The following is a 16,895-nucleotide window of genomic DNA, read 5'->3' as shown; positions in this document are numbered from 1 at the left end:
TGATGATACAATACTAGAGGGTATTTCTCAGCTAAAAGGATCAGGTCAGTTACAAAAATAGTATATTTTACACTAATGAGCAGAAGATAAAATGGCTCCAAATGCCTAATCAAAGATCACAGTATTACCTTTACTTGAGTGATTGCATGCCTCTTAGCGTGGATTTTGCATGTAAAGCTTTCTCTACATCCAGGGATGCTCTCTGAATCTATAAATATTACTACAAAAATTATCGTTGAATTTTGGCCCAGATGATTTCTGTCCTCTGTAATCATCAATTCTTGTAACTGTCAATCTATCACCATTACCTTAAGGGTATATGCAGTAGAGGTTAGCTGTAGGAAAAGAAAGTTGTGAGGGGTGGGGGTTGCGGGGGGTGTGTGTTGGTGCTCTCCTAACAAGGACCACTGCTGGAGTTGAAGTGGAGAAAGAAGAGCAAATGAGAAGTTGGATCAAGTGTGATTTGGGGATGGTCAAAGCAAGAGGATCGGGGTAGGTAGGAGCCCTGCTGAGAATGGTCTGTATGGCAACTTGGACTCAGTACTCATGTAATTATGTTAATATGTCCAAGATCCATTAACCCCAAACACAAAACTCCAAGTACCTACATATCTCAGCCCTCTAGTCTTCTACCATTCTTTCACTGATAAGATGGAAAATGAATTTGAGGAAATAATCATTTGACATCTCCTGCCAGGTGGGATGGAGATGGTCATGTGGCAAGAAATACAGTACGTTCCCTACATACGCACGAGTTCCATTCTGAGAGCACGTTCGTAAGTCCAATTTGTTCCTACGTCCAACAAAGTTAGCCTAGATACCCAACTAACTAACTAACAATCAGCTATACAGCAGAGGATTGTAATAGGTTTATAATACTTTTCACACAAATAATACATAAAAAACAAACACAAAAAATAAAACATTTTTAATCTTACAGTACAGTACCTTGAAAAATACAGTAGTATAGCACAACAGCTGGCATACAGGGGCTGGCATCGCGTGAACAGGCAAGAAGAGTTACTGATTGGAGGAGGGAGAGGAGGTGGGAGATGGTAGAGCTGAAGGATCATCAGCAATAGGAGATGGAGGGCAAGATGCAATTTCACTCACGCCTGACGTTGATGGCAGAGGTTCTGGTTCCTTGCTGGATTCAATTCTATCTACCCTCTTGAAAAAACGATCCAGTGGTGTCTGGGTAGTAGCTCTTTTATTCTCGTCGTAGATGACACAGTAGCACTGGATTGCATTCTGAATGGCTGCTGCAACCTTTGTGTACCGTTCTGTGTTCAGGTCCTGTGCCTCAAAAACTAACAGTGCCTCCTCAAATAAAGAAAATCCCCTTGCCATTTCCTGCGTCATGAATCTCTTCGGTTCTTCAGTTACTTCTTCTTCCTCTTGTCTCTCTTCATCCCTTCTCTGGGCCTCCAATACCTGGCACTTCTTAGCAGTACCAGCTACATCACTGCTGCTTTTATGCTTGCTTCCGGACATCCTGGGCTTGAAATAAAGATACTGTACTACTGTACTCTGTACAGTACTGTAAAGTACACAAAAGCAAACCACTTGTAGAGGATGCACATACGTGACAATGTACGCCAGACACATGAACTAACTTACGTGATTGGACATGCAGATGCATGTTCGCATCTTTGAAAGCCTGCAACTTGAAGGTTCATACGTAGGGGACTTACTGTACTGTGTAGGGAAGGTGCTCTGAAATCCAAATCTTGGGCGTTCCCCCACCTATATCCCCCCATTCATTTAGGCTGCCTGTTTAAACACTAGTATGTAGCTTCCTCTACAGATAGCCACCAAGGGAAATTAACTGAAGGAGCATCAGATTAGTTTGTAGGAGTCTCCCTGATTATTTCTCTTCTGATGTATACAGCACCAAGGACAGGAGTGGATAGTGGGCATCATTAGTGAGTGAGGCAGAACTGTCAAGGGAGAGGAAAACTGCCTAGTTTCTGCCTGGGAAGAAACTGAATGGTAATTGCTATTCAATTTGTAGTTAATTGATAATCAAAGTGCAGCCCTACATGTGAAAATGATGCTTCTCTTTGGTCATCAGTAAAAAACTGGTTTCCTTTGTAGCAGAAAGGAAGACTTGCCCTAATAAAGTGCTGCTTCTTGGTTTTCCTTTGCTACCAACTGAATCTAGCTGATTGAAATAAGGCAAAGCTGAAATGAGCTCAGGAACCAAGCCTTATTACCATAGGGTTTCACTTCCTAGAAAACTGGTCCAGACCACTATTTAGGTGTTTCTATTCTGCAGTTATTCACTATTCCATCCACTTTTGTTTCATACTCTTTTCTAAACGTTGTACTTCATAATAAAACAAAGTAAAAATATTATATTTGAACTTTACATACATAACAGAGAAGATGTCCAATAATCCCAACCCAACAGACTGTATTGTACTCTTTCACATGGCATTTCCTTTTCTTGCTTTTTCCATATGGCATTTGCACTTTCTTTGCTTTTTTCACTGTTTTAGGCAAGTTCCATGAGTCTGCCCTATGCCACTGTTAAGGAAAAACAGCTTTTATCCTTCCTGTGTAGGGAAAAACCTAGTTCTTTCCTAACATCTTTCCTCCCTGTGAGTCTCCTTTACTACTCACAGAAAACACTTCACTTCTGGGCACCAAACGTGTGCAAGCTTTTTCCCACACCAAGCAATTCTCTGACACCAGCTGCATGTTCTACAATTTCTCAATTCTGACACTGTGTACTTGGAGATAGCCTCAGATACTGCAGGTTAAGGGCTCAGTCCCATAAGACTGACCACTCTCCCCCAGCCATCCCTCCCACCACCACTTCAGACACCAGCTGCAAGCTCAGGTTTTCACCTGTGCTTCTGACCAACTACAGAAGTTCCAAAGACCTCCTCTCCTTGGGGTCGATTAATTTGCTAGAGCAGTTCACAGAACTCAGGAAAACACTAATGTTTGCTAGTTTATTATAAAAGGATATAAAAGATACAGGTGAAAATACAGATGGGAGAGGTACAGAGGGCAAGATACGTGGGAAGGGGCACGGAGCTTCCATAACCTGTCCAGGCGCACCACTCTCCCAGCGCAACCTGTGAGCTCTCTGAGCCCTATTTTTTGGGGGATTTTATGGAGGCTTCATCACGTTGGAACGATCCACGATTACTTCCAATTTCAGCCCTTCTCCCTTCACAAGAGAATGGGGCTGGGGGGGGCACGGGGTGGGCACTGAAAATTCCAAGCTTCTGATCATGTCTCGGTCCGTCTTTCCAGTGACCAGCCCTCATTCAGGAGCCATCCGTGTCAGGAACAGAGGTCAAAGACCAATATAGAACAAGAGATGCTCCCAGTGTTATCACCAGGGGGTCAGAGACCAATATCTATTTTCTGTTATCTCACAGCCACTCTCTTCTATAGATTAAATTCACTGATCCTAGCTTCAGTCTCTCAGGTCACATATGACAAGCCTAATTCCCTGAGTCTTTAGACTATAAGAACATCTATTATATCCCTGGGACCTTCTCACCCCCCACCCCATTCCTCCCATCCCAACAAATACACTTCTCCAGACAAAAACCAAAACTTAAGACAAAAAAAAAAACTCCACACCAGGTCTCTCATCTATACCCCATGGATATCATTCTGGTCTCTAATTTTAGAGTAGCTTTAGATCTGAGCATCTTCCTTTAAGGATGGTACCAAGATGGAAACATATTCCGGGTATGAACAAACTAGAGGAAGATTTTCATTAACCATCTCTTCCATTCTATATTCTCTTTACCACTCGAAAGACTGAAGATACTGCAAAGAACATGAGCTTTGAAGCCACAGGACCTGAATTTTAATAGTGGTCATCATTAGCTGAAATGTCTCTGAGCCGATTTTTGTTATCTACAAAAAGTGTTTTATCTGTTCTCCCACAGGCATGTTATGAGAAAGAAATGAGCAGTTTGTAAGTGCTTAATATAGTGGACTTAATGTTAACAGTGTAAGCTAAGACCATATCTCTTGGTAGTCACATCATACTCTTTGTTCGTATTCAACTGTTACTATGTATTGGTCAGGGTTCAGAGAACCTGACTGGCTAGTTTAGCAGAAAAGAATTTATTTAAATTTTACTGACTTCAGAAATAACTTATACCATGACCCAGTACAAACATGCACACATAAATATATAATTCAAATAATCTTCACAATTTTACCCATCTGACATGTTGTCCTCTGCAGTTTTTCTATTCAATTTTTTTTTTTAATGCTAGTTATGACCCACTGAGTTGATTTCATGACTCACTAATGAATCGTGACCCATAGTTACATTTCCAGAGTAATGGAAAACACTACACTGCAGGGTATTAAATGGCCTAGAGAATCACTAGAAGGACAGAAAAAAAACCTCTAACTTGTGTTTCCAGGAACTGAGTGGCCAAAAGAGCTGCCAGCTCCAGAAGCATTCCATCTGTATGACCCACACCTGCAAAATGATGCCTTTTGAGTCTCACACTAGTGCATCTGATTGAAAAAATCCTGGTGTAAAGGGGTTTGGGAAATGCAGAAAAGGAAAGCACACCAAAAAGAAGGCTGCAATAGATGTTACTCAAGCTAATTCATGCTGCCGAGACTTACTCAAAGGTGCTTGGTTTGGACAAACCCAGTGGCCTAAGCATACCTCTTTTACATCTATTTATCCCTATTAAATTGTATATTTTCTTGGATGCAGCCTATTCCTGCTACTTCAGTGAGGGAAACTCACATAACTACAGTTTACTTGATAGAATGAAATTCAGAAGAACCAACCAACTGGAAATTCCCAAGTTACATTTCCTTTCACAAACACACCTCTACCCAGTTAACCTGGGGTCTACAAAAAAGGGAGGTTAAAAAAAAAGGAAAAACCTAAAAATAAAAATAATAAACTGAGGATTCTCTTCTTCCCACCCTCACAAAGAATCTTAAGTTTAAAAAGACATTTTTTAGATCACTGAAGAGAAGGGAAGAATTAGGAATAATTTTAACTTCTTTTTATTGTCCTTCAGTTCAGTTTATACAGTAACTTGTATCTGTGAAAGAATTCAAATTTATTGAATGAAAGGCATTGCTTATGATATATAAAGCAATTAAAAAATAAGTTACTGAAGGGGTAATATATAGCGAATTAAATAATACAGGTTTTGGGGTAACTGATGTGCATTTAATTTAAAAGAAACTGTGTGAGGTCACCACACAGATTTATATAACAGTCAAATGCAGAAAAACACAAGAAAGTAAGTTTCTATGTGATCCCAACAGAGGTATCCTTTCCTTGATCATAAGAGAACCAAGTATTTTTAGAAGTTAAAACTGTTAAGTTTACAGAAGTGCAAAACACCAGAACACTTTAAGCAAAGTCTTTATTTTCAAGGAAAAAGTATATTTTCTCATTTTCTGTTCTTGGCATAAATTTTAATTATTTCCAGTGGAACCAAAACCTCCCGAACCCCTTTCAGTGTCATCTAAAACCTGAAAAGACATAAAGGTAGTAAGCCATGTAGTTAATTTCAGATCCTCTTTCAGTTCTCTCCAGCTCCAAATTTGTAAGACTTTTATTCTTGCTATACCATTGTTTCAAAAAGGAGATTACAGAAAATTAAATTTTTAAAGTTTCAGAAATTAAAATATTGAATAAGTTCCAAAAAAGCTAAGGGAACAGTAGAATTTCACAGGCTATTTCAGTGGTTTACTATCCAAAGTAATGCTGTATAATAGCTATGGAAAACATTTCAAGAAATACTAAGATTTTAATTTTGCCTAAAATAGGACTAGTCACATTTTCTACTACAGATGGTCCCCAACTTAGGATGGTTTGACTTATGATTTTTTGACTTTATGATGGTGCGAAAGTGATTTGCATTCGGTAAAAACTGTGCCCCAAATATTGAATTCTGACCTTTTCCTGGACTAGTGATACACGGTGTGATACTCTTGTGATGCTGGGCAATGGCGGCGAGCTGTAGCCACCAGTCAGCCATGCCATCACAAGGGTGAACCACTGATAACACTTACAACTGTTCTGTACTCATACAACCATTCTGTTTTTCACTTTCAGCATGGTAGTCAATAAATTACATGAGATATTCAACACTTTCTTATAAAACAGGCTTTGTGTTAGATGCTTTTGTCCAACTGTAGGTTAATGTAAGCATTCGGAGCACGTTTAAGTTAGGCTAGGCTCAGCTATGATGTTCGGTAGGTTAGGTGTATTAAGTGCATTTTCAACTCAAGATATTTTCAACTTACAATGGATTTATTGGGATGTAATCCCATTGTTAAGTCAAGGAAGATCTGTATTTAGTTACAAATACCATATTAAATCCTCAAAATTTTGTTTTTCCTTCACTGAAGATGTTACATCATTTATTCCCTATTCAGCTTTTATGATACTTACTTGAACTTCCTCTATTTCTGGGTAAAATATCCGTTCACAAATGAGCTGTGCAATTCGATCACCCTTTTTGACTTCAAAGGAAAAAAACAAAACAATTTATTACTGATATTGATGCATTCTCTGTATCCTGCCTTGTACAGTACAGTGAGAATTAGAGGAGTTAGTATGTGTTACTTAGACATACAAAACTTGGAAAAAAACTCACTGCACTTATGTGACTGCATATATTTGACATACCTTCGAACTTTTCTTTGCCAAAATTAAACAGTACAACACCAACATTTCCTCTATAATCTTCATCTATGACACCAGCTAGAAAAAAGGAAAATAATATTAGTTTGGTTTATGGTACCGAAAGACTAAGGGTATATGATTACCTCAAAATCATTCCTAAGTAGCTCTGAGAGTTTTATCCTTAAAACGAATATGTGAATCTTGCTCTGGTACTATGTAGAGCCTCAAAACTAAGAAATTACTAAAATGCAAATAAGAATTAAGAAAGTGGTCCTAATTTTCCAACCTGTCATCCTTACAAATTGTGACCACTACCTACTCTAAATTGGGAGTAGGCACTTAGCATCTCAGACAACTCATCCTGAATTGCTCTCTCCAATCCTACTGTCTATTTGTGGCACACCTGCCCAAAAGACTAGGAGAAAATTATGATTTGGGTTTTAAAGGCCTCTCCTGGTAGCAACTTCCCACTAACATCCAGATTGAAATATGATTGAGTCATAAATAAAAATGTCAAAAAGCCTAAAGATCTGCAGTAGAATAAGTCAATGTTAAGCAGCAGTCTAGCAAATATCAGAACATTCCATTTTTATAATGAAAATGGAGCTGAATCATTCAGTTCACATTCTTCTTCTCCTTTTAATTTAAGCTACCAGCCTTTCTCAGAGCATGATCTCTCAGAAGACATTAGCACATAAGCTTAATAATGAGTACACTTTTACACAGAACCGTGTGTAATTAGTACCTGTTTGAGATTATAAACACAAAGGCAGCAAATCTTTGCAGGAGAGAAACTTGAGCCAGGGCCCTGCCTTGGCCCAGAGAAGTACATTTACCAGATATTGCTAGCATTTATCTTTGGGCCAAGAATCCAAAACATTTCCATAAACACAAGCACAGATAATATAGGTGCACCAGGCCTTCTCATTTCCTTTTTTAATATTGAGACATAATTCAACGGTTCTTAGCATATTCAAAGTTGTGCAAACACGACCACAATCAATTTTAGAACATTTTTATTACCACAAAAAGAAACCCCCTACCTGTTAGCAGTCACTCTCCTACTCCCTTCATCCCCCTCAGTGCCTGTCTCCTTTTATACATGTTAATTCTTTCCCCCCAGTTTGTAAAATGCTGGATAGGATTCATGTGAATTAATTAAACATAGCTCCATGTCACATCTTACAGCTTCTTACTAACACCTCACTTCTTTAAAAAACAAAACAAAACTCTTATCAAAGAAGAGAAAAGAAAATAAAAAGAATCAGGAATTTAGCTCAATGGGCACTAATGCTGGTTGGTCAGACTCATAATTATTTGAAGGTCAACTGACAAAAACTTTTTTTTCTTTTTTAGAACAAGGGTAAGCATCCCCTTTCAATTTTCTCATGTAGGGGTAAAAAAAAAAAAGCAAAATTTTAAAAAGTTCCACCATGGGGAAAAATAGTCAGAAAACCAACATTTTAGATTTTTCCAGTGGATTAGGGTAGAAGTTTAAATGAACCCCTGTGGTTTACGCGTGAATTACTAGGGATAAGTGAAACTGAACTTAAGCACTTCTTAAAAGGTTCCTGATACAACACTTTTAAGAGTTTGAATTAAAGAGAAACACATTTTTAACAGTGAGAAGGGTGAGTATAAAAGTGGCGGAAAGTGGTTCATATCATGTCTAGACTGAAGGAAACAGTATTCTTTTCTGGTTCTACAGCAATAAAACTTTGACCAATTCAAAAAATACTGAAGCCTGGCATCTTTCCCCACTGCCAGTTGATCATTAAGTTAGTCCCTGATATTTATTGAAAGACTGGATATAAAAATGAGACCAGCTGTTTTCTATATTATCTAGATGCAGGAAGTTTCAGCTGCAGGAACAGTTTGGATCAGAGGTAACGAAGGAGCCCCTCGGCAGCAGGTCATTCCATACCCTCCATGCCGGAACAGACGGCCACACGAGGCCTTGGCATCTCCCTGTGGGAGTGCTGAAGTACATTCACCTAGAATGCATCAGAGGAAGGCAATGTGGGCTGACTTCTGAACTCTTGTTTCATCACCCAGATAGTACAAATACATATGAAGTAAAGGCCAATAATGTGCCCCGACCCTCCCTCAGGTAGCCAATGTTAACAATAATATATTTTACACATTTTTTTCCACCTAAAATATTATTGATATCCTTGGGGAGTAATATATCTAAAAGTCATTCTTTTAGGTCCAAGATATGGAAATACAGCACCGTTATTTCTAACTATTCTCTTATGTAACATCAGACATTCAGGTCGTTTTCACATTTTTCCCATAATAATCAAGGCAGTCCTTTACATACGTTCTTGAGTTATTAGTGTTTTTTATTCTCATCAAATAGTTTCAAAAAAGCACTTTCCTGGGTTGAAGGGTGTGTATATTTAAAATTTTAATGGATATCGCTAGATAACTTTGCAAAAAAGGTATAGCAATTCAAATTTCTATCAGCGACATTTAAGAATGCCCATTTCCAAACTCCCTGACAGTACCAGATAGTAGCAATCTTTTAAATTCTGGCCAACCTGATGAGTAAAAAATGGTATCTCATGGCTTTATTTACATTTCCCTGATGACTAGTGAGGCTCGGCTTTTTTCCTCCTTATGTTCATCGCACATTTGCTCGTCCTCTTGTACATTTTATGATCAGTTTTGTTTTTTTCTTATCTGTTTGGATATTTAACTCTTTTTCATATGACTTGCAAGTATTTATTTGTTTACTTTATGGTATCTTCTACCATACAAAAACACTCCCTTTTGTAAAGGCCTTTGCTATGTATCTGTAAAGTAGTCCTATCACACTTACATGTTTGGGTGTCTTGAATTCTGCAAAGCCAGATTATCTACCTAGATTTTATGCTTGGCACACAAAAGTTTGAAAAGTCCTTAACTAAAAGAAATGAAGTCATTTGAAGTCAATTGAAATGTATAACAAAAAAAAGGCCTTTCTTTTTTTTTAAGTATGAATGCCAATAGTATAAAAAAAAAATCTAATAGTTCTAAGTTCATTTATTACTTATTACTCAAAGGCAAACTGACCTTCAAGAAAAACCCAAGACTTACTCCTTTTCTACATAAGGGACATAAACATCAGGGATATTTCTCTTCATGAGAAAGCAGAAAGTATTTTGAAGTTATCACTGGAAAAATCATGCATTGGAACTGGCAGAGTGATTAACTGACTTCAGGCAAAAGTTTTACTGTGTCAAGACTTTGGCATGTCATTTGTTGGAAACCCTCTTTAGTGAAAACTATCCACACCTACCAGATGTGAATTCTGAACGGAATCCTGCATACTCAACTTTTCCCTTTGACCCTTATTTACAGCCTGGGATTTCTAACAACATCCCTCTTCTGAAATAAAAACTGTGGCCAACTATGATAAACTTGTGCCTAACAGACATTTCTAAGATACTATGCATCCAAGAACACACCACAATGTGATTGTGTGAATAATACCACACCAACCACCAGGCAAACTAACTTTCCACTGCTTTTACATGAATTTTTTTCAGAGGATTGTTTTAAACAGAGCAAAAATTAGTAACAAAGTCGGAAAAAAAGTTTCCATTTAAAAAATAAAAGATCTGATAAGTCCCTAAGGGACAGGAAATATTAGATACATTATCATTCAATCTTCCCATCCTTCAGGGACAAACACACTAATTTTCATTGTTACAGATGAGGAAACTGAGGCTCAGAAAAGTTAAGTAATAACTAGCTTGTTAGTGACAAAGCTGGGGCCCAAATCCTGTTGTTATTCCAAAGCTCATGTTCCTTTCACAACCCTTTGAAATTTATTTAAAAATATATACATACAGTCTTTTACATCCTTAAGTTATAGGCCTAAGTGACCATACTGACCTTGTAAAAGTATTTTTGAAAGTCAAGCATAACTGAACCCAGGCAATCCTCAGCACCCGAGGTCCGTCCATCTCAGTCAAACTCTGCTCCTCTTCAGTCCCTAAGACCTACTTTTAGGCTCCCAACTTGCCCCACAGCACCATCTAGTGACACCATGGGGAGACAGCCCAGGGACAGGCCTCAGCCACATGTTAACCCCTGAAGTGCAGGTAACAGTGAGCTAATTCAGGGCAGGGTTCCGCTGGTGGAGGGAAGGGGCAGGGTGATTCACAGTATTTAACTGCAGTGGAAAGAACAAGGGGATTGGAATAATATGGATGGATTCCAGTTTTTAACGTGTCAACTTGGGCTCATTTCTTTTTTTTTTTTAATAAATTTATTCATTTATTTATTTTTGGCTGTGCTGGGTCATCGTTGGTGTGTGTAGGCTTTTCTCTAGTTGCGGTGAGCGGGGGTTACTCTTCATTGCGATGTGCGGGCTTCTCTTGTTGCAGAGCATGGGCCCTAGAGCGCATGGGCTTCAGCAGTTGTGGCATGTGGGCTCAGTAGTTGTGGCTCACGGGCTCTAGAGTGCAGGCTCAGTAGTTGTGGCGCACAGGCTTAGTTGCTCTGCGGCATGTGGGATCTTCCCGGACCAGGGCTCGAACCCGTATCCCCTGCATTGGCAGGCGGATTCTTAACCACTGTGCCGCCAGGGAAGTCCCAACTTGGGCTCATTTCTAAGCCAGTTTCCTGGTCTGTTAAAAAGTAGCTTTGTAAAAACGGCAAGAGGTGGAGAATTTAGCATATGCACTTATCCGAGGGCCAGGATGTCTTGTTAGAGAAGCACTCACTACAGTTGCTTAAATAATGATATAAAAGCTTTTCCTTTCCTTATAATAACAAACTTCCTTCTATGAATAGAGTCATTTTTGGACTAAATGCTGATTATCACTAAACCAAGGCAAAATCCTATCTGTCAGATAGTGTCTAGCTTATTAGGAAAATAACATGCATTTCACATAATGGTCATTAAAAAATTAGACATACTCAAATAGCATTTAAAACTATATCATAGTTGTAACTTCAGAGACAGAAATTTCTAAAAGGCAAGACACAACAAAAATCATTTTCTTTTCTTGATGATAAAAATAAAATTTGTCATTTGATTACTGCCTCTTAAGCAAAGACAAAGTAAGCACTTGCAAATATTTACAGAATAAAAATGTAAATATATTACCTCCTACATCTATGAAGTGTTTTGCAGCCAAGCCAGAACGTGGAGCTACAAAACAAAAAAGGAGAAATTGACTGTCTTAAGAGGGAAGGGCAATACTGAATATAATTGACAGAATTTAAGCATGTCGCTCTCATCTCCTATAACATCCGTATCCGAATCTTAATCTTAGCAGATGGCTCTGAATTAAAAATGTATTTATCACATTGTATTACCTAAGTAGAAAAGAACAGTTTAGAAAATGTTGACAAGGTTTGATTCAAAACCAAGTTAAACCACTCCAGCATGTCTTTAGGCAACTGAGGATCTATGGTGGGGAAGCTGTGGACCGCTGGAATGAACTGGGAGGTGAACAAGTGGGGACAACTGTAGACAACTCTGTCCAGACGTCTGGTCACAAAGGGAGGATGGTAGCTGGCAGGGACATGGGGCAGAGGAAGAAGACTTTTATTTTAAGGTAGGAAATCAGAGCATGTTGCAGTATGGGAACAGACATACATGGGAACATGCAGGATGGGAACATCATACTGGGAAGAAGGCAGAGAGAGAGAGAGAGGCATAAACGCAACCACAGAGTAGCAGAGCTTAGCCTAGAACTTGGAACTTCTACTCATAATTCAGATGCCAAAAGACATGTTTGTATGAAACATGAACCAGAGTAAGAAGCTAAGTTTATACCTTATTCTTGCTGACTTGAGCATCAGACCTACCATTAATTACCCTAACTTCTAGTATTTTATTCCAGAATAACCTAAATCAGGCACTTTGTCAATAAATGCTACACCTTCCTGCCTTCACTGTTATTTCACCCCATCTCCTAACTGCCCCCCCCCAAAAATACACTAAAAATACAGTCAGTGCTGCCAAAAAGAGATGAAGAGAGAGCTCATCTCATTTTTCTTTTAAAGGCTGAAGTATTAGCAGTTCTCTGACTCATGGCTAACAAGATTCCCCCGGGGATCACAGTTCCATTTGCTCCTTTATGTTTACTCTGAAGTTAGCAAGTAATTATGCTCTTGAAAAGAAGTTTTAAACTCTTTCTATAGTGACAACTGACTCGGGGCAGAAAAGTCAAACCTGTTGACCTGCCCTGCATTTTGTCCTCTCTCCTCCCACTGTGAGGCATTTCCCTCTAGTGCACTGAAGTGCATCCCTTACCTAGCACACCCCATGAGAGGATACCCAAAGGGCGAAAGGCTAAGGGGCCTGATGTTTTCAGGGGTTAGAAACTTTACTCTCATAAGATGCCATGTGCCATTATCCTGAGCCTGCCTCTTTTTTCTTATAAAACAAATACCACCTTCACAAAGAAATCTGACTTCATATGCAATCTGATCCTTGAAGGGGGAGTTGGTGGTAAGACTGGAAAAAGCACCAGTTAAAAATCACCTATACTTTCAGTTTTTCTCACAGTGAGTAGTTGTGAAAACAACCTCCTGGGCCAATGTGAGTGTCCTAAAAGCTTAAGTAAAGGAACTGAAAGAATAAAAAAAAAAAAGCAAAGCGATAGAGGCAAAAGTAGATATGTAAAGGAAAGTTTTCAAATGACTGCAATTGCCATCACAGGTGGCACGTCTTTATTTTAGGACACAGGCGGAGCAATACCCCTTCCCTCATTTATACCCCAAATGAAACTAAGATGAAAGAACATATCACAAAGGAAGAGCCTGACAAGGAGTTACCTGTGTCTCAAATCACTTACCTACTCTCCCATAGCACCCAGAAGGAAGAGCTATCTGAATGTCTGTTTTCACAAGGGCTTTCTCCATAGGTGGTACTGTGTAATCATAGGCACTAGGAAAATAATGAAAGATAACTGGTATTTAGATATAGTAATCCTCTGTGCATTTTTTGGTGAAAGAGGTGACATGTAAATGTATTCTCCCCTGAACAAAATTTTGTTGGCAAATTGAGGTAATTATTTAGCAGGAGGGGGCTGAAAGGCAGACTTTAAAAGGTATATGCTTCACTAACATGGTATGAAAAGAGGAAAATAAAGAACCAAGAAAGAAGGGTAGATAATAGCAAATAATAGCTAACATTTATTAAGCCCTTACTGTGTGCCAGGCACAGTTCTGATTGCTTTGTATAACTCATTTTATTCTCACAACAATCCTCTAATCATTAGGGAAAACATGTAGAAGGAAAGGAGAAAATAGATGGCCAACATAAATGGTGGTGGTGGGCGGGGGGTAGGTTCAGCTGTGTTGCATCTGTTCTGGTCTTGGTAGTATACCAAGCTTACCAAGCGGTGGCCATGAACTTCACTGGCTGAGGGAGAGAGAGCTGACCACTGTGAACAGGCCCTGGAGATGGACACTACTGAGGAACGGATTCTCTAAGGTCCACCCACCAAATACTGCTACTTTGTTATTACTGTAGCCCTCTCCTTGATAGAAATTTAAGAGATTTTACAATAAGCAGAACTGGAAGTTACTTTTGAGCCCTTAATTAAGACTGGTAAAGTGGTGCTATATTTTTACTTCTTTCATTGGAATTTCCTCTCTTGAAATAGTTAAAACTCTAATTTATCGAAGAGATATTTCCATGTCTATTTCAGTATACAGAAAGTCACCTGTGTTAGGAGGATGCTTACAAAGTATCTTAAATCGAAGTCTCTCCTAAGACTCACAACAGCGCCCAGATATGGTGTAGTCAGTGTACATCACTCTACTTTTATTCATGAAAGTAAGGGACTGAACTATATCCATTTCAGCTACAACAGTCTATACCTCACTTTTCTTTTTCCTTCTTTTCTCCCACTATCATCACATACTCCTTTCTTCCCTTCTGTGGTACTTATGACTTAGACCAGTGGTTCTCACATTAGAATTATCTGGGATGCTTTAAAATAAATCCTAAGGCTTGGGATTTAGTCATGTAATCAACACCCCCTCCTCCCCAATATCACTTTTCACCTACCTTAATGGTTCTAAGAACTGGGGACAGTAGTCAAGTGGGAAAAAAAGCACTGAATTCAGGGTCAAAAATTCTATTATATTCAAGCCCTTGGGCAATCAATTCATCTCTTCACAAACTCCCACATCTGTAAAAAGCACCACTCATCTACTTCAGGATTGTTGTTGAGTATTAAATACAATAGCACATGTGCCAGTTTTTAGTACAGGTAAAAAGTGCTGTACAAGAGAGAAGGTGGTAGTATTACCAACATCCCTGCTTTTCATATTTGGACCCTTTTGGAAATTTCCAGTCCTCGGAGTGAACCTAAATACGGACATATAGAGAAATGTTACTAACCCTTAAAGGCAGAAGCAACTTTCATTAATCTTTCTTAGCTACCTTATTACCTAAGAACCTAGGCTCCTACTGTGGCTTTTCTTTCTACTGAGCACAGCATCACTCTCAGGCCACTCCTTGAAGGCCAAAGTGGGCCTTCTTCATCTCTACTTTCCACTTAGAAAGGGTGCAATAAATGTTGCAAAATAAATAACACCTGGGCGGACATTCATTGGTATTTACCACTCCACACTCTGCCCAAATCCGTATTTAGTTTATGCTAAAGAGGAAAGCTAAAATTTTCAACATTAAAAAAAGGCAGAAACCCTATATAATGCAAAAAGCGTTTGTTTCTGTACTTTTAAGCGGCTATTTCAAGCTTTGGCAGCAGCGGGCTGGAATGTAAGCTAAGCTGAGAGCGCTATACCTCGGGAACTGGGACTTCTCCGCGAGAGGTAAGGATGACGGGACAGAAGGAGGCCCTCTCAGCCTCTTCGCCCGGGCCGGCCTTCCTCGGGGACGCGGGCGGACAGGGCGCCCACTCACCTGTATAGGTCATAGCCCGCGGCGCGCTCGGACCCCCTGGTCGGAGCGGTGGCGTGCTCCGAAAGCCGGACAAAGCGGAGCCGCATGCCGCCCTCCTCCGCAGGCCGGGCCCGTTTGCTGGGGGAGATGACTTGTGCCTCTTGAGAGCAGGGCATGGCAGGGCAGAATGTGAGCACGAGGGAACATGCGGAACAGGAGAGAGCAGGATGAGCGCAGCGCGCCGGTTCTAAACTTCCCGCCAACAACTCCCCGCCCCGCCCCCACCCCCACCCCCTCGGACGAGCCCACGGTTCTGGCTGAGAGGGGAGATGGGTCTCAAATTTGGGGCTGGAAATCGTCCTCGGAAGAGATCTGGGAACAGAAAGCACTGAGCCTTTTAAAGCTTTCCAAACTCAATGCATGGATCCAAAGTTAGTGGCAGCTTCTCTGGCCTTGCCCTCACCCCAAAATAGAAAACCATTCCCCTTCCCCATGAGGAGACGCGAATGAACTCGCTCCCGCGCCGCTGGGGCTGCGGTCCCTCCCACTCCCCCCAACGCCCAAAGCCCAAGGGCTGCCTCGGGTCCTGACTGTTGGCTTGCCGGCTCCCAGCCTCCCCACGCCGTGTTCTTCCAGCCTGGGCCCCGACATTACTGGCGCTGCGGCACCCTCGGCTCCGACTGCGGGCGCTGGTCAGCGGCCGGAGCGCCGGGAGCTGCACGGCCCTCCGCGGGGTGGGATCCAGGGGCGAGCCTGGCCAGGAGAGCCCTGCGGCCTCCGTCCCCGGTCTTGCCTGGCGCGCGCCGTTAAACACAGAGCGGAGCAAAGACGGAAGGAAATGGTAGCCGAGCACTGAGCGAGGGCAGAGGGAAGTCATTTGCCCGGGTTTGGGCGCAGGTTGGCGCCGCTCCTGCAGGCGCGCGCCAAGTCTGCACCGAAAGACGCGTCCCAGTCAAATGACCTCGGAAGCAGTAACCGCCGGCGTCTGACGAGGGGCGCACGGAGGCGGCGCATCAGCAGCCCTCGGGCGGGCGTAGGCCCGGGTTCTCCCGGAAAGCTGTGCACTCGGCGTCCTGAATCTCGCTGCTGCCTCCGGCTGCCTCTGCCTCCCTCTGTCGACCCTCACCTTTCATCTGGCGCTGGTTTTCCGAGGTCCGGACCCAGCGCTATGCCGATTTACCTGGGGCGGTGCAGCCCGCGGCCATGACTCGCCGGCTTCTAATCTCAGGGGCCCCAACAGCCACGGAACCGCATCACGATGCCCGTAACGGTCACCGCTCAGTGCTGCGCCCTAGGCGGTGGGCAAGGCAGCGAGTTCGATTTCCTTCCAACACTGAAGAGTGCAAGCTGGAGTGTTGTGGAGTGTTGTTTATTCTCAAAGGGGGC

General features: G+C 41.2%; 1 protein-coding gene across 10 annotated transcripts; it reads right to left on the bottom strand.

Moving 5' to 3' along the window:
* Nucleotides 1–913: 913 nt before the first annotated feature.
* Nucleotides 914–16,828, bottom strand: DUT (deoxyuridine triphosphatase). Of its 10 annotated transcripts, none has more exons than XM_082387668.1 (8): nucleotides 16,690–16,828; nucleotides 15,531–15,669; nucleotides 13,450–13,541; nucleotides 11,751–11,795; nucleotides 6,653–6,727; nucleotides 6,416–6,486; nucleotides 4,395–4,465; nucleotides 914–1,540 (listed from the first exon to the last, which is right to left on the bottom strand). In XM_082387668.1, exons 1-8 carry the CDS (start codon nucleotides 16,712–16,714, stop codon nucleotides 1,021–1,023), a joined length of 1,038 nt encoding a protein of 345 aa, XP_082243794.1. In that variant the 5' UTR covers nucleotides 16,715–16,828; the 3' UTR covers nucleotides 914–1,020. The 10 variants fall into 10 exon arrangements, with proteins under 10 accessions (XP_082243794.1, XP_082243795.1, XP_082243796.1 ...); XM_082387669.1 differs by having other exon boundaries at nucleotides 16,636–16,762; XM_082387670.1 differs by lacking the exon at nucleotides 16,690–16,828 and adding an exon at nucleotides 16,303–16,626.
* Between the last annotated feature and the right edge of the window lie 67 nt (nucleotides 16,829–16,895).

This window comes from Balaenoptera borealis (assembly GCF_965194805.1).
Source record: "Balaenoptera borealis genome assembly, chromosome: 3".
Taxonomy (NCBI): domain Eukaryota; kingdom Metazoa; phylum Chordata; class Mammalia; order Artiodactyla; family Balaenopteridae; genus Balaenoptera; species Balaenoptera borealis.
This window is presented reverse-complemented; position numbering and strand designations above follow the sequence as displayed.